The sequence below is a fragment of the Nilaparvata lugens genome, chromosome 4 (genome assembly GCF_014356525.2).
Source record: "Nilaparvata lugens isolate BPH chromosome 4, ASM1435652v1, whole genome shotgun sequence".
NCBI lineage: Eukaryota > Metazoa > Arthropoda > Insecta > Hemiptera > Delphacidae > Nilaparvata > Nilaparvata lugens.
The window spans coordinates 62,161,634-62,188,581 of record NC_052507.1 but is presented as its reverse complement, the minus strand read 5'-3'; the positions used below and the strand labels follow the sequence as shown (position 1 = coordinate 62,188,581).

General features: G+C 34.5%; 1 protein-coding gene across 6 annotated transcripts in view; it reads right to left on the bottom strand.

Annotated features, from left to right (window-relative positions):
• Positions 1–6,787: 6,787 nt before the first annotated feature.
• Positions 6,788–26,948, bottom strand: part of LOC111045191 — a 38,587-nt gene continuing 18,426 nt past the window's right edge. For 4 of the 6 annotated variants that reach the window (XM_039426119.1, XM_039426117.1, XM_039426120.1 and 1 more), the window contains 5 exons: positions 15,996–17,016; positions 13,741–13,837; positions 8,934–9,035; positions 8,023–8,178; positions 6,788–6,991 (listed from right to left, as the gene is read on the bottom strand). In XM_039426119.1, the coding sequence (XP_039282053.1) occupies positions 6,938–6,991; positions 8,023–8,178; positions 8,934–9,035; positions 13,741–13,837; positions 15,996–17,016 (1,430 nt within the window). In that variant the 3' untranslated portion in view covers positions 6,788–6,937. Of the gene's footprint in view, positions 6,992–8,022; positions 8,179–8,933; positions 9,036–13,740; positions 13,838–15,995; positions 17,017–21,417; positions 21,623–26,948 lie in introns of those variants that run through there. The other 2 variants (XR_005571091.1, XM_039426121.1) reach the window with 2 other exon arrangements.

Sequence of the window (26,948 nt, the reverse complement as noted above, 5' to 3'; positions counted from 1 at the left end):
ACGAATGTATAATAATGATAGAATATTTATTTTCACCAATATCTAATCAATCTTATTTATACATAATTGAGGCATTTGTCATACCAGTGGACCAGACTACCCACAGAACAACGTCATAGCCCACTTAAACGCATTTGGCGACAGCATTTTATCATAGAAAATAGATACCGTAGCATAAGAAAATATCCCATGGTATAGGTCGTTTATGTTCCAAATTTCACTGTTAATTCAAGCCGATTACTGTCGACTATTATTTCCGTTTTGTTATGGTGAGAATGAGTAAAGGTGCGTACAGATTTACGCGCCGCGAACATGCGCAATTCACTTTTAATCAGCTTATGCCAAGCTTTTTTATATCTATATCTTATACCGTTTCGGTAAAAATACAGATATAGTCAGCTGATTTAGAAGTGAATTGCTCATGTTCGCGGCGCATATATCTGTACACACCTTAAGCGTCACATAGCTTCAAGGAAAAGAACTACGTAGACTATCAGTTTGAGTAAACAGTAATGAAATAAAAACACACATATATCGTAAAATTCTACAGTTTTATTTGGTACAGGACCATGGTTTTGTAAAGTAAAATTTGGAACTTAAACACACTCTACAATGGGATACGACCTTGTCATATCTTTTCTAAATGATAAAATGCTGCCCGCAAATACGTTTAAGTGGGCTGACGTTGGTTTGGAGCTCTTTGTTAGTTTGGAATCTCTGCCCTCAAAGTCATGTCTTGAGTTTGGGGAAAATGTATAAGTTTTACCAGTGGTCAAGTCGGGTTTGTATGATGGGTGACCGAAATTATCCGATTCGATTCGTTGGTTGCACCATCTCTGTGATGCCGATTTGCCATTAATAACAACGATTCCGAAAGTCATTTCAACTGACGTCTTTCATATTCGGAGACCAATCACGTACATCAACGTCACTCGTAACGTTTCCTGCATAAACTCGAATCATTCTTCGTTAGATTTATGCTGAACTATTGCCTTTTGCTAACAGAGCTAAATAACGCTGCGCAAACCAATCATGACTTGGCGGGGGACTCGAGTAAGGCGACAAAGTTTCTGAGTCTATTGCACGATAACAATTGACGATTTGGATGCACCAATCATTTGGTGGAGATGTCGAGCTGTTAAGCACTATTAAAATCGCCTCCTTACCGCTTGTCTGTGTCAAGATATGTGATCGGAGGTTGAAAAAACATTACCCTTGTAGAAGCAAACCTTGAATATATACGGTAGCTTCTTATGCAAATTATGACTGACTGGTGCAACACCAATTAATTAGCTCTTAATTTGAACCAAACACAAAGTCTATCAGTGTCATATAATAATATGAATTCTTCGCACTCTGTTAAATTTTTAGGTATTTACATCCAGTGCAACTTGAAATGGAAATCTCATATAGACTATACTGTCTCTAATGTTACCAGAGGTGTCTTACTGTTGGTAAAATTAAGAGAAATAGTAATAGTTAAAATATGATTGAATGTATATTATACACATCTGCTATATGCGCTATAATATGGGAAAATTGCAGCTACTCCTTAAACCTTTTTGTATTACAAAAGAGAGCAGTTAGAACTATTTGCAATGAATCACCTCTCTCTCATTGCAAGCATTTATTCATAATACTGGGAATTATGAGTTTTCCATGAATTTTTATATAGCCTATCAATGCTTGTTGTTTGTGAAGTCTAACTTCACAATAGTATATTTCGCACCTAGGGTCGAAAATTAGACTTTTCCGGCTCGAAATCGGGTTTCAAGTCCAAGGCCGTAGGCCGAGGACTAGAAAAGATTGAGAGCCGGAAAAACATTTTTGCCCGTGGTGCGAATGCTATTTTTTGCCACACAGAAAAATAAACAATATATATTATAATAATAATTGTTTACTAAGCACTTCCGAAAGCAGAAGTGGAAGGTCATAGCTCTAGCAAATCTGAGGTAATCTGAATATCAGGAAATTTTCCAAGTATTTTTATTTTTTATTCTGATTTGTCTAAATAACCTAAAAGATTATGTTCAATTATGTGGGAGGTTGAGTTTATACTTTTTTATTCTTTCAAATGACAATAAGATGATATTATTATAAATGTTTTAATTATTGAATAATGAACACAAATAATTAAAAGTTTTTTGATCAGCTGTTTTTTGATCACCTTTCTTAGCGGCTGGTGTTGTTAGCGGCTGGAAAGAGTACTCTTTCCGGCCTGTGCCGGAAAGAAACCTGTTCAGACGAGAGTCGTCTGCAAACAATGTCTTTCAGATCTACGTAGGGACTGGAAATAGCTGCTTTCTGTGCAGTGTGGCGAAAAATGTATTTTCTAGTCATAATAATGTCCTCTCTCATTACTCACGGAATTGATCAAACATCCGAAATGAATTTCAGTATTATAGATCTAGTCATACTAGTTTTAAGACCTGGGCAATAAGATTTTATAACCACCTACCATTAGATGTAAGAGAACTACCAGAGAAGGAATACAAACAGAAAATTGAAGAGTTCCTATTGAAGAAATGTTTTTATAGTTTAGAACAGTATTTCAGATTTAGGTTGGCCAGCATAGAATGATGTGATACTTTTTTATGTTTAGTGTTAAGTTGTATGATTTTTATGTATATTGACAGTGCCTGTACAATATTTTATTGACTGAGCGAAATGAGGTCTAAGATTCAAGTCGACGGTTTGGCATTTCTCTTAATGTTGAAATGTTTAAATGTTTATATGTTGCGCATTTACGGCGAAACGCGGTAATAGATTTTCATGAAATTTGACAGTTATGTTCCTTTTTTAATTATTGCGCGTCGACGTATATACAAGATTTTTGGAAATTTTGCATTTCAAGGATAATATAAAAGGAAAAAGGAGCCTCCTTCATACGTCAATATTAGAGTAAAAATCAGACTATAGAATTATTCATCATAAATCAGCTGACAAGTGATTACACAGATGTGTGGAGAAGCCAGTCTATTGCTGTATTTCCATAAGGTCTATAGTTTCAATCAGGTACTTGTGGATGAGAATACTGCGTGAGGTCTACTGTTCACAGAACTACTAGTATAATGTGTCTTGGACAATTAATGAAATTTGAATTTAAATTTTGAAAATCTTTTCCAAACTATATTGTAAATATTTTTGTGTATCATTGAATAAATGAATATATACGGCGTAGGTAAAAAGCGTACTGTACCTGAGTACAGATGTCAGTTGTGTTTTAGTGAAAAGTTTACAATCTTGATACTTGTTAAGGTTCGTACAGACTTATGTGCCACGACTTATGTGATTCGACTATGCTTATTATATCTGTATTAGTAAAGAAACAGTAGGATACAGATATAAAAAGCATGGCATCAGCTGATGGAAAGCAAAATGCGCGTGTTTGTGGTGCATAAGTCTGTACGCACATTTATACACAGTTTTCTCTTCTCCAGGGCCCAATTATTTACTGTACTGAGGAGTCACAGAACCAAGACGCTATTATACTTGGCAACAAAACTAGTCGAGCAGCTGATTGGTTGTCAGCTTTTGGAGTAAACCAGCCTTAAAGGGATTTTATAATAATTAGGAATATAGCAGTCAGGCATGTACAGTAGGCTTCCTTCAACCTCCGTGAATAGATTTCTCCTTAATGGACCTAGTCCATGGCTTAGTCTTAGAAATGGTAAGCAATATGACTAAGATCAGTGAATTTTATCTAGTTTGATAAGATAATCGTTGAAAAGATGCCCAAAAAGTAGGCCTATTCTATTATAATGAATTGTTAACAATAATTCTTTCAATAAATACAAATAATGTGGGCTTTATTAATTATCTAGATAGTTTACTGACCTTATTGATACAGAGAGTAATGGTAAACAAGATACAATATGATGCTCCATTGAAATTTAAAACTGTGGAAAATATATCAACAAGATATTTCATATTCAACAGACAACTTGAAGGTATTGTTTACATAACGTGGATTGTTGGAATCAGATTTCTAAGTTGCTCTACTCTTATAAAAATACTATTTCAATTGTGAGATATACTGAAAGTATATCATCATCTACTATTCATCGTTGTTTGATTAAAAAGTTAGTAACCACATTTTTCTTGAATAAATGTTTAACTTTAAAATTACAATTTTAATATCAACCACAGATCCTTCTCTGTGTATCAACATAAACATAACCTATATTTCGACAAACCAAGATGCTGCAGACTGGCCACTCATAAGAGTCGCTTCTTATTCTGATACAGAATAACGACCGGCAACGGTCGCAGTTATTACGCAGTTATTCGAAAGTACTATGTTTTCTGTGCTCCCGGTAACAGTTACTCTGTCTTCTGTAACGGTCAGCTGACTGCGACCAAGTATCGATTTGTCTCTTAAGCACATAAAAATTTATTATTCTGACTAATTGCTAACCTATAGATTGTCATGATAATATTTCGTGAATGCCTACATGGAGTTTCTTTGATGATTGAATAATATTATAGAATAATATATTTCAGTCAATAGATAGATCTGGTAATAAACTGATGATAAACTGATGATCTGGCCAGACTTAAGGGACTCATGCTCACCCTCAAGAACCGATGTGAGGATGGTGATGCTGACAGCTCTGCTAGATATAGAAACTTCAAACAATTCTACAAGAGGAGGATCGAGCTGGCTAAGAGGTTGGCAACTGAGCGACAGATTGAGGATGCACCTAACCAATGCAAAGCTGCCTGGGAAGTGATAAATACAAACAGATCCATGCCACGGAAAAAGATCGACTTTGCAAGCCCGGATGATTTTAATGGCTTCTTTGTGGGTTCGGTTCAGGATATAGTGGATTCCCTGCCTGATGCTGCCATTGATTGATCCAATTAATCTGTTGGAAGGAAGAATCCAGCCGGGACAGGAGCATCTCTCCTTCTTTTGCCCCACCACACCAGCTGCCTTGAGGAAGATTGTACGCTCTTTCAAACCCTCAAAAAGTCCAGATGTGTTTGGCATGTCTGTGAGCATGCTTCGAGAGGTTGTTGATGCCATTGCAGTTCCTCTCTCTGCATCTGTCAATGAGTGCTTGAGGTCTGGAAATTTTCCTGATTTCTTGAAAACATCAAGAACTGTCCCAGTCTTCAAGAAGGGTGATTGTGAGAACCTTTGTAGCTTCAGGTCAATCTCCATAACTCCTTTCTTTGGCAAGGTGATTGAGGCAGTGATAAAGCCTCAGCTGGAGGCTTTTTTCGAGGAGAATGGCCTGTTCTCCAACAAGCAGTTTGGTTTCCGAGTTGGGAGATCAACAGTGGTGCAGTCGACCATGTGGCTGAGTGGATTGATGCTGCCTTCGAGGATGGTGAGTCTCTTGCTCTTGCTCTTTGTGATCTAAGCCAAGCCTTTGACTGCGTGGACCATGGCATTCTTCTTAGAAAGCTGAGCTTTTATGGTCTTAGAGACTCTGCCCTCTCCATCTTGGGCTCTTACCTTTCGGGAAGGACTCAGCTTGTCTCCCTCAGTGGTGCGGACTCCTGGACACTTCCGGTAACTTTTGGTGTTCCTCAGGGATCGGTGCTGGGGCCTACACTGTTCCTTGTCATGATAAATGATCTCGACGACCACGGTTCATCTCTGATGTTCGCGGATGATGCATCTCTACTGTCATCGGGTGCTGAGCTTGAGAGGCATCTGCGGAGCATCTTCGATCTGCCACTTCTTGGTTCCTGGCTAATCGATTCCAGCTGAATGAGGAGAAGACCCAAAGGATCATCTGCAGCTTGTCACGTGAGTCGCGTGACCCTCAGAATCCAGTGAAGCTGCTGGGTTTTGTCTTGGACAGCAAACTCAGCTGGAACAGTCATATACAGCAAGTAACCAGTCGACTCTCCCACATTTGCTTTCTGCTGCTCAAGATGAGGGGCCTGGTGACTGAGAAGTACCTGATAATGATGTATCACGCGCTCTTCCATTGCCACATTACCTGTGGCTTGCTTCTGTGGGGTCATTCAGCGGGGGCTGCTGATGTGCTGAGACTGCAAAAGAGGGCTATAAGAATTATAACAGGCAGCGATCATCTTGCCCACTGCAAGCCCATCTTTGCTCGCCTTGGTGTACTGACTCTTCAGCCATTACATCCTCCTGTGCTTGGTGTATGTCAAGAAGATACAGCATACTCTAGCTGCCCTTAGTGACATCCACCGCCACAACACCAGGCGCAGTGAGCTGTTGCAGATATCCCCAGGAGACGCCTCCACCGATCACAGGCCAGACAGGATTTCAGCCCTGAAATTCTACAACAAGCTGCCTAATAGTGTGAAGCAATTGGACGAGGCCGCCTTCAGGAGAACCGTCCGGAAGCTACAGTGTGTAAAGGCTTACTACAGTGTGAACGAATTTATGGGTGATAATTTGAATTTTCATTGAGAGCGTGAGCGCTGGATCACTGCCATCTGAACTGTTACAGTTTTTTTTTCATGTGTTTGTACGTGTTTTGATTTTGTGACGCCATCGATTTTGCAATTGTGGGTAATGGATGAAGCTGAAGGTATTAAGGTATAGATTTTTCCCCCAAAATATATAAATTGCAAATTGTTGTCATTTATAGGGTTGAAAGCTTGAAAAGCGCAATCAACGGCACATTTCAAAATTGAATTAAAATTTCTTTTATCTTGATATGGAATAGTATGGTATTCAATTTGTAGATCATCTATCTCTTCCTAATCTACAGTTTATTAGAACATAGATCAAGTCCAAATCTTTAAGAATTGATGCGTGAGAAGAGTTGTGAGTTGAAAAATAAATCAGCTTGGTGGTCTTGAAAAGAACTTTTATTCTAAATCTAGTTATTATAAAAGATGAGCCGTGATGTACAATAATAAGGCAGGTAGGTAATTTAGTATGGTAGTATTCGTCTTGAGGAACTATCATTTTAGTCCATATTCTATTTCAGACATTAAATATTTATGAAGAAATTTTGTTTAGTAAACTGAAATAGGAGTAGGCACCTCGAATCACCTGGGAACAGAAATTGAATTTGATCAATGCTCAATAATTTAATAAGTTCCTAGTTTGCTTGTTTATTCATTTTTAGAAACTAGACTTCCAATAATTTTCAATCATAGCTTATTTTGATAAAATATGCTACTATATTTACCGTACTGAACTAAATTTTGTGAAAAATTCAAAATTTTGTTTTGTTTGGTGTATTAGACTCAAATATCGGGGACCGAGCTTCACTCTGGAGTACAATAGCATAGAAAAATTATTACGAAAGAAGGAATAATTATTATAATAACATTCATAGTTCATACAGAAATGTTCTATCTAATCACAGTAAATTGAGATTATTAATTCCCAGAGGAATGCAAAAATTTCCCTCACAAAGTCCCGGTTGCCCAAAAGCCGGTTAAATTTTAATCCTGATTAATTTCACGTGAACCAAATCAGAGAAGACCATTTCAAAACGATGGATCTACTGGAATTAATCAGGAATAAAAATAACCCGGATTTTCTGCAACCGGCACCAAGTACCTGATTGAATTATTACAAAAGTTCAACAGCTGAATCATAATTTTGACACAGTCCCACACACATGAACTTGCTCACTCATTTCCATCATTAACAGACGACGAAATAATTATTACCAGCTGTTTTTCCAAGGATGGATGATAATTATCCTTTTAATGTTTTCCCAGGGAAAACATTAAAAGGATAGTGCAATCGAATATTATAAGGATAATGCAAAACATTAAAAATAATGGATAACATGGATAATAGAAACATAAAAAGGATAATGCAATCGAATCTTTATATTATAAACCTACTATATTCTGAATTTCGTGAGAATCGTTAGAGCCGTTTTCGGGATCCGGTGAAATACAAACATAATTAACACAATAAACATTCAAACATCTAAACATTTAAACAGAAGTTGCTCGTTTAATAGTATAGGATCTAGTTTCGAGGATATAAATCAGTTTTTTTAATTTAAAAGGTGAAAAATATAGTACAAGCAAGTTTTGGAACAGTTAAAAAAATTGCTTTACCACGGTCACATTATTTCTGTTTAGTGTGAACAAGTTCAGAAGACCAACTTTTGGCAGATTGTTGTTACGGATCATAAGAATCTGGAAAACTTTTGTGAACCATGCTGGTTTTCCTATCCAGTCACACTGGTACAGTGCTTGTCTCAGCTCTTCTCCCTGAAAAAAGAAAATTGACAAACATTGGAATTGATCACATTAAAATTTGATATTCGAGTACATTATAATATATCAAATATTTAAAATATGGATGTTTGACTGCTATAGTAAGGTCTGCGTGTGCGTACAGATTTATGCGCCGCGAACATGAGCGGTTCGTTCAGCAAATTTTCCCAAGGATGAGACCTAGTGCAATCGAATCTTTATTATATCATAAACCTACTATGTTCCAAATTTCGTGAAAATCGTTAGAGCCGTTTTCGAGATCCGTTAAACATAAATAACCAGATATGAAAATAGCCAAATATAAAAATAACCAGATATATAAATACAGAAATTGCTCGCTTAATATAATAGGATTAACATAATATTTCATCTTTATAATGAAATTTTTGAAAAATGTAATTTCTTGTGTAATAAAATATTATGGATTATTTAAAACAAGAATGAACAGTTGATATTACATCAATAAACAGTTACCCCCCCCCCATAGAAGGCATTGACAAGACAACGTTGTTGCAAAGCAAGAAAGAGATAACGCTATCCGCTTTGTTGAATGATAGACAAGAATAGCAATGCAATTGCTAATCAAACACTGTCATTATGACGTGGACCTCACTATAGAACAACTGTTGAATGGCTATAAAATTATACTTATTTATTTTATTTATGTATCTCAATCTCAATATTGAAATAATTGTTTCTTGGAATTGCTGATCTTCCAGTTTGTATGTTTATTTATTCTCTTGACTTACCTCATCCTGTAATCTTTGCCCGTTCTCGCTGAAGATAAATTCCAGCAGTGCTATAGTGATTACCATCAGACCATACTTGATTTTCAATATTAATTCACCTTTCTGTAAAATGTACAATATTGTTATTTTTTAAACTATCTGAGTTTACATTTATTATGCAACCAGTTGATGAATGGGATGTTAGCATAGGGAAAAACTCCTGGTTCTTGTAAAGGACACAGGTATTGGTTTGCCTAACTAACATACTACTTGGGAGCACTATAAGCTTCGGTTGACGGTTCTTTGAACCTTTGGATCCTTGAGTCAGTCCCTTCAAATAAAAAAATAAAACATATTTATTATAATTCTAGATGGAAGAGAATAATTGACCGAGCGGAGTGAGGTCTAAGATTCAAGTCGACGGTTTGACATTTCTCTTAATGTTTAAATGTTTGTATTGTTTAAATGTTTATATGTTACGCATTTACGGCGAAACGCGGAAATAGATTTTTATGAAATTTGACAGGTATGTTCCTTTTTTAATTGCGCGTCGACGTATATACAATGTTTTTGGAAATTTTGCATTTCAGGAATAATATAAAATGAAAAAGGAGCCTCCTTCATACGCCAATATTAGTGTAAAAATCAGACTAGAATTATTCATCATAAATCAGCTGACAAGTGATTACACAGATGTGTGGAGAAGCCAGTCTATTGCTGTATTTCCATATATATATATATATATATATATATATATATATATATATATATTGTAACAATCATATCAGGCCTTGGTTTTCTACAGCTACAAGCCAGGCCAAGACAGTTTTCGACTTGCAACTTTCTGCCTCAAAACGTACAAAAGGAACCAGCTTATGGCAAAGAGGGGTAGAGGTTGAAACAATGATGGTCAAAAGTCTAACGGTGAAATAACCGACGCTGACCAGTGACAAAAGGGTGGCAGCCAGACGCCAGGCGTGAGTGGAGTGCCATCAGATAGGGGGCAGCACCAACTGGGGCAGTGATCCAAGGAGGAACAATGGCTCGAGGGTTGGCGAGCACGTGGAGTTGGGAACACGAGGACACTTTTCGGTGAACCACGGCTAGAGTAACATGTCTGAGGAGTGAGCAGCGTGCAGCCCGCAGCCCTAGGGGCTGAAATGGAGTCCTGTTTCCGGAAAACCACCACCACATCAACACCATCACATCAAAACCACCATTGAAGAAAAAAATTAAATTCATAATTTGTAATGTAAAGTGAGCAGTTTAAAGTGCGCGAAAAGGCCATGGTCCGCGGGGGTATACAACATATAAGGTTAGTGTAATTTTAAGTTGTTGTTTGTTTGCCACACTGGTTATTTTCTTGTATTATTGTTGTTTAAATAGGGTTTAGGTTTTGTGATTCGTAGTATTATTGTGCATTATCCTATTTGAATATAGAGACTCTCAATAAACATTATTATTATATTTCATAAACGGTAAAATCATATTTCATATTTCGGTGTTCTGCTCAATAGAATTATTACTAAAATTCCAAAGGACATTTGATATATTTAACCAACATTGAAAATCTCATTTGTTTCTTTGTAAAGTGCCAATTTCATTTGCCTTTTGCTTATTTTCATTATATTTATCTAATGATTCAAAATTGCCTTGTGTTGTTATTTCACAAGTATCATTAGATCCCCTCCTTTCTTTATTGTTTTAATCATGGAGTGAAGCAATATAGTTGGGAAAGATGTGTAGTTCTACATTCATTGATTGCTGGACTGCGTCTTTATTAAAAGTAATAAAGTAATGTACATTGTTTTTTTTATATAGTTCAAATGAATTCATGTCTCTGCTAAAGAGTTATGCTGTGGTAGTTGTTTATTCAAATTTCGAGGGTCGTTCCCTAATAATTAACGTGGCGCCTGGGTTATAAATTTCATATTTTATATTATCAAATTTCATATTACTATTTAAATTTCAAATTCACCATATATTAAGCAATCAGTAAGTGTAGATCTAGACAATATATATATATATAATATATATATATATATATATATATATTTATTTTATTTTATTTATAAAAGCAAAATGGCACTCACTCACTGACTGACTGACTCACTCACTCACTCGCAGAACTAGAAATCTACCAGACCAAAAACGTTCAAATTTGGTAGGTATGTTCAGTTGGCCCTTTAGAGGCGCACTAAGAAATCTTTTGGCGATATTTTAACTCTAAGGGTGGTTTTTAAGGGTTTAAAGTTCGTCTTTTAGCATGTATATTCTTCTTATTACAATATCTTATAATTATAATTGAAATGTCCATACCATATGTTAATATAGAACTTTAATCTAGAGAGAGTACCTCTTTGAAACAGTTGTTCTGGTTACTAAATTAAATATTTTGTCAGGTTGGCATAAGTTGAGTTGACTTTGTTAGGTTGGCACCAAGTTGAAGATTAAAATGCATTTATCCAGGACTTCCTAAATACCAATTTATCCAGTACCTCCTAAATACCTATTTAGGAGGTCCTGATTTATCGCGGAAAACTTGATTGGGTACTGCTACTTCAATCAGAGCTATTCCTGGGAATATTATATTACTAGCTGTTAGGCTCGCTTCACTCGCCATATCCGTTTAGCCAGACGTTTAGTCTGGACCCCCGACTGGATCGTCCTAACATATGATAAAAATATGACATAACATTTCAAATTTGGTAGGTGTGTTCAGTTGGCCCTTTAGAGGCGCAATAAGAACGGATTTGGAAAAATTTCCAAAGATACGCCCCAAAATCTGCGTTTTCTCAGCTTTATCGAGAACAAATAAACAGAAAATGTTCAAATTTACTACAGAAGCTCAGCTGGGGTGCAATAATGTTGTGTTGGAAGGAATTTGAAATAACGCCAAAGATACGCCCAAAATCTGCGTTTTTTGCGCTTTCTCGAGAACAAATGAACAAAAAATGTTCAATTTACTACAGAAGATCAGCTGGGGTGCAATAATGTTGTGTTGTTGTGACGGCTAGTGAGGTCTATAATTTTATTTTAATCAGGTACTTTTGGATGAGAATACTGCGTGAGGTCTACTGTTCACAGAGTTACTAATAGTTATTATTTAGAAGTGAAAGTGCAAATTTTTAGTGAGAAAACATGGATATCCCAATATATAACCTATAAACTTGAGTGAAATGAGAAAATGACATTGGGTAATACGGTAAGGCAGAACATCCAAAAGATCTCTCGATAAAAGCCATATGAATAAATAAATTTTTAATGAAAATCTCAATTAAATGCTGTAAATCACCCCGAAGACTTCTGCTATTGAATTTCCATCTAGCTGTTAACACTTTTGTCAATATTTGCAGTAGCAGAAGTCTTCGGGGTGATTTCCAGCATTTAATTGGGGTTCTCGTTAAATAATAATTATTTATTAATTAGCATTTAAACAAATGCAACTTTCAATTTATTTTTCCATCTGTAGACTGGAAGAGAATAGTTTTATGAACTTAGAGTATCCTTTAATGGAATAATTCATTTATTTAATAATTTATACTTTTTGATATTCATGTCTGTATTCAGTTACAGATGAAGCTAATCTATTTTCTTTCATATATATTGTGAGGGTGGGGAAAAGAACTATGATAACAAAAGAGAACAGAAATACTAGAACTTTATTTAATTGGTATCTTTTAGTTTACATTGTTGAAAAATGATAAATATTAATTTTTCTCTATTCCAAAAAAGTAAAATATAAATACAAACACAATATTAAAATTTAATTTAATGGGAAAAACAACTCGCTGCTGCTTAAAATGATTCAATCTTTGTGGTTATGAAAATTAAAAACAATGATCTTATCCAGTACCGGTAGTCACCTACCTTTTGAATATGGCTTCCCCCTTTGGCATTCACTGGTTTAATCGGGACTTATGGTTAGGCCTAGTATAAAAAAAACTGAATCAATGAATAGGTTCAGAACCCGTCTCCCTTAATAAGACAATTATTTTTAAACTGCCCGATCTGTGACAGAATAACTGTATTATAAAACGAAACGAAATCTAGCCTTCTTCACTGGATCAGCCGGACTTTACTCACAGTCCTAACGAACAAGCTCTCTCCCAAAAGCTAAATTTTGGGTATTAATATAGGTCTAAACTCAGTCAATGCCAAACATGAAAGCCACCTCAAGTACATATTTTTCTATCTGTCGCACAAGTGGCACGTTTGTTATTAGAAACAGAGAGAAGCTAACGTTAATATTGACAACAAATAAAATAAACAATCTTTCTGTCAATGACAAAGATTGTTCAAAGACAAAATACTGTTCATTGAACTTTTAATTTAAAACTCTTAAATCCTGATCAATATGAGATAAATATATGATTCATATATATATATATGTCCCATATGACCAGGTGATAATATATAGAACAATATTATCTACTATTTTTCACATTTTTTTATCTTTCTTTGTTATTTTGTATTATGATTGTTTGTGAATTAAATGAATTGATTCATTGATTGATATTCTACATCTTCTTTTTATTGGAAATTGAATTGTGTAAAAAATTATCGTATTGTGTGAAAACGCAAAACGGGTTTCTACCAGTTGTCTCAATAAGAATTATAAAATTATTTCCACATAGGCCTAAGTTGAAGTATCTTAATAAAATAGACAGTGCTGTGGAGAAATTAGAAGAAATATCCAAAGAATAGAAATAGAATTTCAATGATTGTGAGAAGATTAATTACTTCAATAAATCAATGAAAGAAGATTAATGAAATATTGATAGATTAAAAATAAGGAGCAAGAACATGAAAAAGTTAATCAACTCACCAAAAAAATGAAAATTCCAAACACAATTTGCAGACAAATGTAAGAGTTTGCATAAAAAATTCGAAAATCAGAGCCATAGTTCAAATCTCTTACTTTCCTGTTGGAAAAATTGAGAACAATATTTATATTAGGATATTCTTTATCCTTGGTAGTAGCACATGAATCATAATTGATACATTTATAGTAAGGTCCACATGAGAATGGCAGTGGAGAAAGATAGAACAACGTTGTCTTGTCAATGCCTTCTATAGACGGTAGCTGATACAGGTTTATTGATGAAATATTAACTGTCCATTCTCATTTGAAATAATAAATTATATTTTATAAAGCAAGAAATTATATTTTTAAATAATTTCTTAATGAATTTTCATGATTACAGTGAAATAATTTGGTAATTTATTATTAACTCTACATTGTTGAAATACGATCTGTCAACAGAGCAAAGCGAGAAAGAGAGCGCTATCCGCTTTGTTGAATGATAGTCAAGGATAGCAATAACATTGCAAATGAAACACTGCCATTATAACGTGGACCTCACTATATACAGTATATTTAGAGGTAAGAGCTATTGTGATCTATAGATTAGAGTTATTGAGAGTTGAGATTAAAACTTTTTGACCGAGCAAAGTGAGGTCTAAGATTCAAGTCGTTGGTTTTGCTTCATTTTTAAATGTTTATATGTTGCGCATTTACGACGAAACGCGGTAATAAATTTTCATGAAATTTGACAGGTATGTTCCTTTTTTAATTGCGCGTCGACGTATATACAAGGTTTTTGGAAATTTTGTATTTCAAGTATATTATAAAAGGAAAAAGGAGCCTCCTTCATACGCCAATATTATAGTAAAAATCAGACTATAGAATTATTCATCATAAATCAATCAGCTGACAAGTGATTACACAAATGTGTGGAGAAGCCAGTCTATTGCTGTATTTCCATGAGGTCTATAGTTTCAATCAGGTACTTGTGGATTAGAATACTGCGTGAGGTCTACTGTTTACAGAACTACTAGTATACTGTGATTTGTCTTCATCCTAGAATATAATATATTATTGTGAAATGCTGATTCTGAGCCTGTGTCTGTATTAATCCGCGTTTACACCAGAGTTTCCAGATTTCAACACATTTTGGACACTTGTTGCCAATTTCTTAAAAAGCACAGCAATATTTTTATTTCTATAGAAACAATTGATAACTTGAAAGAACTATTTGTGAATTTCTTAAAAAGCACAGCAATATTTTTATTTCTATAGAAACAATTGATAACTTGTAAGAACTATTTGTGAATTTCTTAAAAAGTACAGCAATATTTTTTATCTCTATAGAAAAAATTGATAACTTGAAAGAACTATTTGTGAATTTCTTAAAAAGCACAGCAATATTTTCTATCTCTATAGAAACAATTAATAACTTGAAAAAAACTATTTATGAACAGCATTTTGTTGATAACTCTGGTGTGAAAATTGTTTTAACTACATTGTCATATTCAATATTATTTTCAACTTATTTCTGCAATTGAATAAAAATACTAAGAAATTGTCAAAAACCACAGATTTTAATGAAAGTTTTATTTTTACTACATACTTAATGTATTATTTATAGAGTATCCATTATGTTTTTAATAGTACTTATTGTGAATTATTGTTGTGGAAAATAAGTCAATATTATATAGTTAGAAATCGGAGTTTATCCGAGATTGACAATGGTGTAACAACCGAAACCAGTCTTTCTAACTCAATAAAATCTGTAGTTTTTGACAATTTCTCAGTATTTTTTCCATTTAACATGAATAATTAGGCTACCTCAATATCAACTTCTCAACTACACAAAAAATCATGTTTTTGGACTCAGGGGACCTTGAAACGTATAGACTTTCAATTAGGGTACCTTATTTTTTTTGGAAAGCAATACTATCCTTACCTATGGTAATAGGACAAGGAAAGTAAAAAGTTATATCTGAGAAGTTTTCTTCAATAAATTTGATTGAAATTGAAAAATCATGGTTATTACCACAGAGTCCCCTATGCTCTATTAGGCTCAACACACACTCACGCGACTCAAGTCGACTCTAGTCTCTTCTCGACTCAGCATGTGTTTTCAAATGGTGACATTCAGACCAGTCGATTCTAGTCTCCGCGACCTCGCCATTTGAAAACACATGCTGCGTCGAGAAGAGACTAGAGTCCCAGTCTCTCCTCGACTTGAGTCGCGTAAGTGTGAGTTGAGCCTTAGAGGAGACTTCGTTATCACTTACCTGAATATAGTTTGATGATGTATGGCAAGTTCTCTGACGACTAAACGCAGTCTGAGTTCATTCTGTACGTCATCTAACACACTCTCAAACACTCCATCAATTTCTTGAGCGTTCAAATGAAATAGCCGCATCTCTCCAATCAAATTATTTATAGACAACGTTTGTATGACATGAACGGTTGTCGCTAGCACAGCTGTGTAGTAGATATAGAACAGTTCCACTGAAGCCAAAAGAAAATACTCGAAGAATCCGGTGATGTTTAGTGAAAAGGAGAATGGAGAATAGATGATGAAGGGAAGAGGAAGATTTCCGACAGATTCAAGGCGGAGGAAGTAGAAGAGAATACCGGATAAAGGAATCAGAGTGAAACTGGAGAAAAAAGACGTGATCACATTGGCAGTGGTTCCAGCTCGTCTGCATCCTTCCAGAGAGACTTTTTCTATAAGTTTTTGTTTCTTTTTTAAAAAATAGTCACTGTGGACATTTTTGCCACTGTTCATTCCAAATCTTGAACCTTCCATGTCCCCTAGTTTTTCTTCATTGGTAGGTCCAATTTTAAAATTGCAACTAACATGGTTCCTGATGGACATTCTATTAGCTTTAGATCTTTCCACACTATTAAAATATGCTGACACTTTCCCTTTTTCATTAAAATATTCTCTTGTTTCCGAATTAATAATTTCATCCTCCCTCCCATCTTTCTGTTCGAATAATTTTGTTTCTCCATGATACATTTCCACAACTTCGATGTGTCTATTTCTACCATAGAAATCCTCTGTTTTCTCTTCAAGGATATCTGCTTCTTTCAAATGATTTCCATAATAGAAATTACTGTCTCCCACTTTTGTACCATTATCGTTTTCACGATTCACCCAAGTCCTCTTGTGCTCTTTAGAGGTAAAGGTTCCCCCCAAACTTCTCACTTTTTCTTGAACCAAATCTTCTCCGTATTTTTTCAAAGTATTTTCTTCAAGAATACCGAATCTTCTATCACCTGCTATTTCAGACTGCTTCCTATCATCTTCCACTCTTAAAACAAAGATTATTGTTTATAAAATAGAACTATAGTACCCTTTGGAATTAATTGACCAAGCGAAGTGAGGTCTAAGATTCAAGTCGACGGTTTGGAATTTCTCTTAATGTTTAAATGTTCAAATGTTTATATGTTGCACATTTACGGCGAAACGCGGTAATGGATTTTCATGAAAATTGACAGGTATACTCCTTTTTTAATTGCGCGTCGACGTATATACAAGGTTTTTGGAAATTTTGCATTTCAAGGATAATAAAAAAGGAAAAAGGAGCCTCCTTCATACGCCAATATAAGAGTAAAAATCAGACTATAGAATTATTCATCATATTAAATTTTGTAAAACTTAAAGTGAAAAAACACTCACATTCTTTGATGTGGCGACGTCCGTTTCGTGCTGGTATTGCACATTTTCAAGCCAAACAGAAACTGAAGTGTTTAAGGTTATGAGGGTGAAATTTGGTGGGGGTGGAGGGGAGTTTTGGCGGTTAATGGAGGAGGATTTGAATGAGTTTGTCAAACAGGGTGTGGGAGGAGAAGTTGATTTGGTCATTTAGAATATTGTTTGGATGTTGTTTGGTGTGTTTGTATATTTCAAACTGTTCCAGTACATTTAATTTTCTGTTTTTGTGGGAATAAAGGAGTATTTCGAGGTTGTTGTCTATGTCAGGGTGTGTGTGGTCAGTGGAGATAATGTGTTCTGCAAAGGTGGAATGGGAGGACGGATGGGTAATGGCTCTTGTGTGTTCTTTGAATCTTATATTGAAATTTCTAGCTGTTTTACCTATGTAGAATTTGCTGCAATCTTTACAATTTAGCTTATAATTTCCTGGTCTATTGTATTGATTTTGAGAGGTGTTGTGTGGGGACAAGAGTTTTTTCAGTGAGTTTTTTGATCTGTGAGCAACCTTATGAACAAAAAACAACAAACAACACTAAAACCAATAATATTCTAAAAACAATAGTATTTTCACTCTCCTTGCCCTATTACCATAGGTAAGGAAAGTATTGCTTTGCGAAAAAAATTGAGGTACCCCAATTTCTAAATATCTATACGTTTCAAGGTCCCCTGTGTCCAAAAAAGTGGTTTTTGGGTATTGTTGGTGTGTGTGTGTGTGTGTGTGTGTGTGTGTGTGTGTGTGTGTATGAGTGTATGTGCGTCTGTGTACACGATATCTCATCTCCCAATTAACGGAATGACTTGAAATTTGGAACGTGAGGCTCTTACAATATAAGGAACCGACACGAACAATTTCGATCAAATGCGATTCAAGATGGCGGCTGAAATGGCGAAAATGTTGTCAAAAAACAGGGTTTTTTCGCGATTTTCTCGAAAACGGCTCCAACAATTTTTATTAAAGTTATACCTGAAATAGTCATCGATAAGCTCTATCAACTGCCACAAGTCCCATATCTGTAAAAATTTCAGGAGCTCCGCCCCATCAAAGTTTGATTCTAGATTCTCAATTATCAGGCTTCAGATACAATTTAAATAAAAACATTTGAGTGGAGAAGATTGAACATGAAAATCTCTACAATTAATGTTCAGTAAAATTTTCACCTAAAATTGAAAATAAGCTCGAAATTCGAGAAAATGTGATTATCCAATTGCAAATAACTGTTGATTCTATTAAATGATTCACTATGAAGAGATAGCAGACCTCGTATGTCTCCAGCGTTATTGTCCTGTCACCAGCTGGCTCAGATCTTTGAATAGTAAATTAGCATGCGCGGGAACACCAGCGTCAGGTGATCAATTTTCATAACGGCAAGGAATGTTGTGTGAGTGCGCCACACCAGATTTTTACTCTAATATTGGCCTATGAAGGAGGCTCCTTTTTCCTTTAATATTTTCCTTAAAATGCAAAATTTTCAAAAACCTTGTATACCAGTATACGTCGACGCACAATTAAAAAAGGAACAAACCTGTCAAATTTTATGAAAATCTATTACCGCGTTTCGCCGTAAATGCGCATCATATAAACATTTAAACATACAGAGAAATGCCAAACCGTCGACTTGCATCTTAGACCTCACTTCCGTCGGTCAATAAAAGCTATTAGCTTCTACTCACATTAGTGGAGTGCTTTCGGACACTAGGCCTAGGCCTTCGGATGATGATGGGCCTAGTGTCCGAAAGCACTCCACTAATGTGAGTAGAAGCTAATAGCTTTTATTTATAAATACCTGACTGCTATGTCGTAATTAGTTGTTCAAAAGTGATCATCACAATATTATATTATAATGATTATATAAGTGTTTTTCACAATAAATAAATAAAACATGAAAATTATAAGATTTTTTGTAATTTTTAACAAAATATATACAGTATGATGATTCAAGGAGTTTGTTTCTCTGATCTTCATATTATGCGATGACAATCAAAATTATTCAAGATTTTTCTATGTAATTTAACAAGGTTTTTGAAACTTAAGGTTTATGTTGTTGTAGTTGAAATATCCTAAAAATATCAGACTCCAAAGCTGATCTTATTTCCTCTTAAAAACTAAATCTCACCTCCTCCATTTCTTCTTCCATTATATGCAATTATTTGTGGATCAACCAGCTCAGAACGGAATGTTTTCAACTGATTTGTTAATATATATTTAAAATTAGGGAGACTCTCGCCTAGTTATTTAGATGTTCACGTTTACCAAAAGTCTTGACCGTTCACATAAAATCTATCTCAAATGAATCCAAAAGTTTCTTTTCAACTTTTCAACAAAAGCGTCTTTCAACTTTTATTACCAAAAAAACTGCAAATATGATCTCGAATGCAATAAGATTTTTAGGATAGCTGTCAGTGTTCCTCTTATAACGTTTACTATGAAATCTTTCTCAAATAAATCTGAACGTCTTCCAACATTTATTACCAAAAAAACTGCAAATTTTAATAAAATCTCGGATGCAATATGATTTTTAGGATAGCTGTCAGTGTTCTTTACCGGAGAAGCGTTGGATCAAAAGTGTAACACACCTATTACAGTTCCAACTATTTTATGGAAAAATACTCCAATCATGATGACGACTTCAATCATGATAAAATCCCTGAGTAACAGTACAATAATAATATACATAAGCAGAATAGAAGATTACAATGTAGGTACTAATTTAGAAGTAGATTTTAGCCTGATTTGCTTCTTTTTTCCCCTGATTATAGCTCACTTATATCACCAGCGATTTCTCAGAGAAAATCAGGTAATTTCTAGAAAAGAACAAGTCAATTTCTTCCCTGAATAGATAGTGGAAGAATTAGAAGCTATCAGGTGAGTAGGGAAATCACAAAATAATCACAGGTTGCTGATAGCAATTGCTGTAATTACTAGACCGGTAATTGTTGCCGATTGCGGAGTAATATTTTTCTCTGTCAGATTAATTTATATTTTTAGAATTCATCATGATAATGGTTACCAGCATAATCAGTACAGAAGTTTGAAGAGCGAGCTCTTTCTACTTCATTTTTCACATCATTTCATGACAGTGAACCAGATATATTGCAAAGGTAGGTAATATCCTTATCCTATACTATTAAAATAGCAACTTCTGTTAATATGTTTGTATTTCACCGTATCTCGAAAACGGCTTTAACGATTCTCACTAAATTCAGAACATAGTAGGTTTATAATATAAAGATTTGATTGCACTAGGTCTCATCCCTGAGACAACTCGCTGAAGGACATATTAAAATGATAATCATTATTCATCCTTGGGAAAACAGATGATAATAATTATATCGTTGTCTGTTGGTGATAGAAGTGAGTGAGCGAGTTCATGTGTGTGGGACTGTGTCATAATTATGACTCAGCTGTTGAACTATTGTAATCATTCAATCAGGTACCGGTTGCAAATGAGTGCCAGTTGCAAAGAAGCCGGGCTATTTTCAATCCTGATTAATTCCAGTAGATCCATCTTTTTGAAATGGTCTTCTCTGATTTGGTTCACATGAAGTTAATCAGAATTTAAATTTAACCGGCTTTTGTGCAACTGGGTCTTTGTGAGGGAAATTTTTGCATTCGATCTTCTGGGAAACAATCTCAATTTACTGTGATTAGATAGAAAATTTCTGTATGAATGTTATTATAGTTTCTTTTTCCGTAATAAATTGTTTATGCTTTTGTACTCCAGAGCTAAGCTCGGTCCCCGATATTCTTCATTACACAGAGTGAGTCATAAGTATGGGATCCCTTCAATAAGTTGGAGACTGTTGTAGATATAATACTGTAACTTTCAGGATAAGTTATTGGTCGAATACTCTACCTTTTTACGTATAACTGAATTTACCACTTACCAGGGGGGTGACTTATTAGGGATTGTAACTCAAATACTTTAAATGTAAACACCCATTGTGTGTAGTACATCATTTTAAATGCCTTTTTAAAACATAGAATTTCAATGATTGTGAGAAGATTAATTACTTCAATAAATCAATGAAAGAAGATTAATGAAATATTGATAGATTAAAAATAAGGAGCAAGAACATGAAAAAGTTAATCAACTCACCAAAAAAATGAAAATTCCAAACACAATTTGCAGACAAATGTAAGAGTTTGCATAAAAAATTCGAAAATCAGAGCCATAGTTCAAATCTCTTACTTTCCTGTTGGAAAAATTGAGAACAATATTTATATTAGGATATTCTTTATCCTTGGTAGTAGCACATGAATCCTAATTGATAAATTTATAGTGAGGTCCACGTTATAATGGCAGTGGAGAAAGATAGAGCAACGTTGTCTTGTCAATGCCTTCTATAGACGGTAGCTGATACAGGTTTATTGATGAAATATTAACTGTCCATTCTCATTTGAAATAATAAATTATATTTTATAAAGCAAGAAATTATATTTTTAAATAATTTCATAATGAATTTTCATGATTACAGTGAAATAATTTGGTAATTTATTATTAACTCTACATTGTTGAAATACGATCTGTCAACAGAGCAAAGCGAGAAAGAGAGCGCTATCCGCTTTGTTGAATGATAGTCAAGGATAGCAATAACATTGCAAATGAAACACTGCCATTATAACGTGGACCTCACTATATACAGTATATTTAGAGGTAAGAGCTATTGTGATCTATAGATTAGAGTTATTGAGAGTTGAGATTAAAACTTTTTACCGAGCAAAGTGAGGTCTAAGATTCAAGTCGACGGTTTTGCTTAATTTTTAAATGTTTATATGTTGCGCATTTACGACGAAACGCGGTAATAAATTTTCATGAAATTTGACAGGTATGTTCCTTTTTTAATTGCGCGTCGACGTATTGTGAAGTTGTGGATTGTAATTCCTTCACAGTTAATACGATGTTTCTGGTATTTATAAGAGCAGTCTCCAAATTCCCTCTTTTGCGAATAAATTCACAAAAAATTAAGGCCTTCCGGCTCGCAAAATTACTGGGTTCAAACCTCAGCTCTAGCTCAGTGGTAGAAACATAAACTTTATAAATACAAATAATCACCATAAGGTTCAGTGATCGGTAATTGGTAATTCTTACCGCTGCTTCTATGAAGTTCTTGAAGAATACCAGTAAGGAAATTGAAAGAATATTTGATGACTGATTATCAGTAACCATGTACCACTAGAGAATAATCAGGACCAACTATAGTTGCTTCTAGTTGATTCTTAAAACGCTCGTCGTGAATACAAGTATTCACCAATATACCCTTTCAAAATTCCTTAGAACTTACAACGCCAGTTCTTGAAGCTCTCTGGATCCTTATATGATATAACTGGAACCTTATTAATATAATTTCTTAATATACTTGTTCTGGCTGATAGAATGAATATCATCAAAGGATGATAAATATTGAGTGCTTTGAATAAGGTTAATATTATTTGATTCAATAATTTTAAGTGCTGCTAAATATTTGTTGGTACCAAAACAGCTCAAACTATATAACACAAGATGAGTTAGGATATAATAAAAAATTCTATAAGTTTGTATGCTGACATAAAACACAAAATATATTCCCATAAAACAGATATGCATAAAATATTCGATATAACTATAATTTACTTAAATAAATGTTTTCTAGAATCTGAGTAATTATCACAGGTTTCGCTAATATTCACAATAGTATGTTTCAAATTTATAAATATATTATATCTAATGCTGATATTTAGACTTCCAATCAATGCGAAATTCTGCAAATAAAAACCTGTTCGGTCTATAGGTTTGATATACTATACTTGGTTCAACAAACAAATTTATAATTAATAAATTAATATTCAAACATGAGATCTCAGGGATTTATATGAGTTCGGGCTGTGCATGGAAGTAAGCTTCCTACATATAATAAATAAATTTATAAATGTTCTTATGAACTATGTGATATTGTTCAACACGTGGTGACTCTTAATTTTAATTCAAATTAATAGGAATAGCGCTTTTTTATTAATTATTACCCCACTGAACGTAGAAAAAATGAGCTCATTTGGTTTGACTTATCACTCACTGACTGAAGTTCTAGATGTTCTCGTGGATTGAATTAATTATTTCCAATAATTAATTGGGTAGGCTCCTTTTCGTCACTGCTGGGCTAACGCGTGATCCAGATTTTTATAAGTTTCTTTCGAATTAAAGCTATTTTTATGGGAATCTTTACAATTACGAACTCCTTGACAGCACTGAGTTCACAAACAATTAACATTCAACAACATACATTACATTTAAAAAAGGGTTTGGCTTAATAATTCATTAAAAATTTTTTAAAAGGAAGAAGAAAAAAACCCTAAACTCCATGTGCATCCTCTCGGGTCAGGATCTTAAGCCAGAAGAAAAAGGTTTTCAGAAAAATTTGCTTCTTCCTAGAATAATTCTATAAGCTACTCTCTGATTGGCCTTCAATTTAATAGACTCAATACAATTGGTTGCCTTGGGAATCAGGGCTTCCTCGGCTTTATAATAGAAAAAATTAAATAAAAGAAGTTTTCATACAAATATATGGAGTGTTTATCTTAAATTGAATTCATAAATAAATCGTAACATACGATTTTAATAGATAATACATTTAGTTTTTATATGAGTTTTGTATACTCTTGATTTATCATGCTTTTTTAGATTGTAATAAATATTTATATAGAAATAATAGTTGTTTGTAATTCTACACATCGACTTCCTTTAGTATACATAATATATTCTTTATGAGTGAATTTTATATGATTCAACCGGTCATATGGGTTGATCGAATAATCAGCTGATTCGTTCAGTATTGGTTCGGATAATTATCGATTTATCCAAGATCGACTAATTCTTTTCAAAACGTAAACAAGTAACTCTAACCTCAATGTTCATGCATTTTATTTTATTTTTTTGTAATCCGCCAATAATAATTATGCCGCTTTATAATTTTTTGATCTTACCAATGGGTTCTCATAATTATTAAATCACAATAATACATGTTTTCTTATCGTTGTTGATAATGCTATTACTCCTAATCACTAATAATACTTGATTTGAGTTGATTTACTCTTTAGATAGGTCTAACCTTCTTTCCAATTTTATAGTTCTATTACATTTTATTGGCTCATTTAGAAATATTTGGTGGTTTCAAATTACCACGTGACACAAAACGCCCTCTGATTTCTGATTTAAAACGACAATTCGAGAATATAATATAAATTTTATGATCCAGTTGGTTTTGGATCAGAAATCATATATGTTACAAAGTCTGCTAATAACTCTACTGAGAATCTTACCTCCTAACAATTCAACAGCATATACAACAATAAATAAATTCAATTCAAATACATACGCCTTACATCGGCCAATCTCCTTCTACACACAATACACAATATAAACTATCTCCTCCTCCATACATAATATAAATCTTTTTTCTGATCCACGCTCTGCCCTCAGGCCAGAAGCATATTTGAATGTTGGTGCAAAATCATTGCCAACCTAACAAACTGATAATTCTCCGACTTGCAGAGTATAACATATTTTCTCCCTCAACATAGAACAGTGATTTGTACATTTTCATTTCATTCTCTTGCAGAAATTGGGCTTTGTTTTCATATAATGGATATTTTTAAGGATAATCTTTGGTAGGTTTTATCAACAAGAACTTCTTATTCCTCTAATACATTGAGACTTGGGATTAATGCTTTTGGTGGTAACTATGCGGTTTGATCATTTGGCGGATAATTTTAATGATTTTCTTAATAGTTTATACATAAATAATAATAATATAATATTTTTATAATATCTCTACATGCAATTCACATTTATATGACACTTGATCTTCTTATTCGGGGTATCAACTTTGATGATTTAATAGGCATTGACTGCTCTGGTTTTCGTAGTGTACAGCTGGTTTACGTTGGCTTCGGCTTGTCACTTGTCGCCATCTTGATGTTTCTTCCTGCTACATGAAGGTAAGTTGGCTTTTAACATTAGAAGTTATTTATTCTCTTGTTTCATTAGTAAGAAAGGTGGTAAAAAATGGTTTCTAAATTTTTTATTTCTTTATTTTCAGGTGTTGTTGTTCGAAGTGGATACTCGTCTGCGAAATAAGTGTGTTGCCTGGTGTTTGTTTGGTACGTATTTGTTGACAGGTAGGTCCATGAATCCAAATATTATTGTTTATATTCTTATCGCTTATTGTCTCGATAATACGGTTTGAGATTAGAAATATTTTCCCACCAAGTTAAATTTGGTTTGCTTTCTTCATACAACTGAACGGTATTACGTTCAGTTACGGCTGCTGTCCGGTTGTTATTTATAGATGAGGCTGTCCTTATGATGATTTATTCTTCATAAATATAAAACCTCGGTATCTTGTATACCTTTTCAAACAATTCTTAGCTTCCTTAATGGTTATATATTTCAGTCCATTCTTTTTCCAATCATCTTGTAGTCTTAATGCATTTTTCCTCTCACTTTCATTTAATATTCTTGGTTTCAGTTCGTTATAAATTAGTAGGCTCACAACAATAAACATTTTTATAATATTACCTTTCCCATCATCAATAATAGATTCTTCTAATAACAACAACATAATATTTTCTATCATACCTACAACGCAGTCCTTTATCCATATCACAGCCATAACAAATAGTATACAATATATCAGAACATTTATCATTTCTTTAACAATATAATCTCTCAACATGTAATAGTCAGGTACTTTCACTCTCTTATTATAATTTCTTATATCTTTTACTCTTCTTAAACACTGTTTATCCTTCATCAAGCTCAATACGTAGTCCACTTTATTATTATCATCCATGCATGTTTCAATTGTAGTTTTCCTTTCAGTTCCGTTTTTATCCCTGTATGAATCCATATTAGTCCTTCCAGTAGCTCCAGTTTCACTCCATTTATTATGTCCATTTTGCCGGTCACATCGCTGATCTTCTGCTTTAAAGCGAATGTGCCGCGGATGTATGCCGTCGATCTCCGGTCCTCCATCCTGGTTTCGGTCCGGTGTCCTCCTCGGGCGTTTAAAACGTGCATGCGGCCTCCATCGTCGCGTGCGGTACTTCTTTTTCTTCCGCCTGACTTTCCGCCTCCGGGCCTTGCGGTGCATGCCTCTTTTCTCCGTAATGCCGTCCTCTCCGTCCTTGGTGTGCCTCGGTGGGGTCGATTGATGCGCGGGTGTAGGCTCGGTGCGCGGATGCTTGGTGGTGGTCCCTTGATGCGCGGGTGTGACGTTCAAAATGGGTTGATCGCATGTGGGCTCCATATTACATAATTCCTCTACTGTAACCTGGTGTTCCTCGGTGGCGGGTTGCTCTTCCTGCGGTGATGGTTCTTCAGTGGGAAATATAAGGCTCAAGAGGGATTGATGTTTACAGGGCGTTTCAAGTGCATGGCGGGCGGCGGTTTTGTGTGGTAGGCTGTCTTGTATGGGCTCCTGTGTGTCTGGTGGTGGGTCATTTGCATGTTGATTTTGTGTTGTCCTTGTTGTATGTGCTATTGTA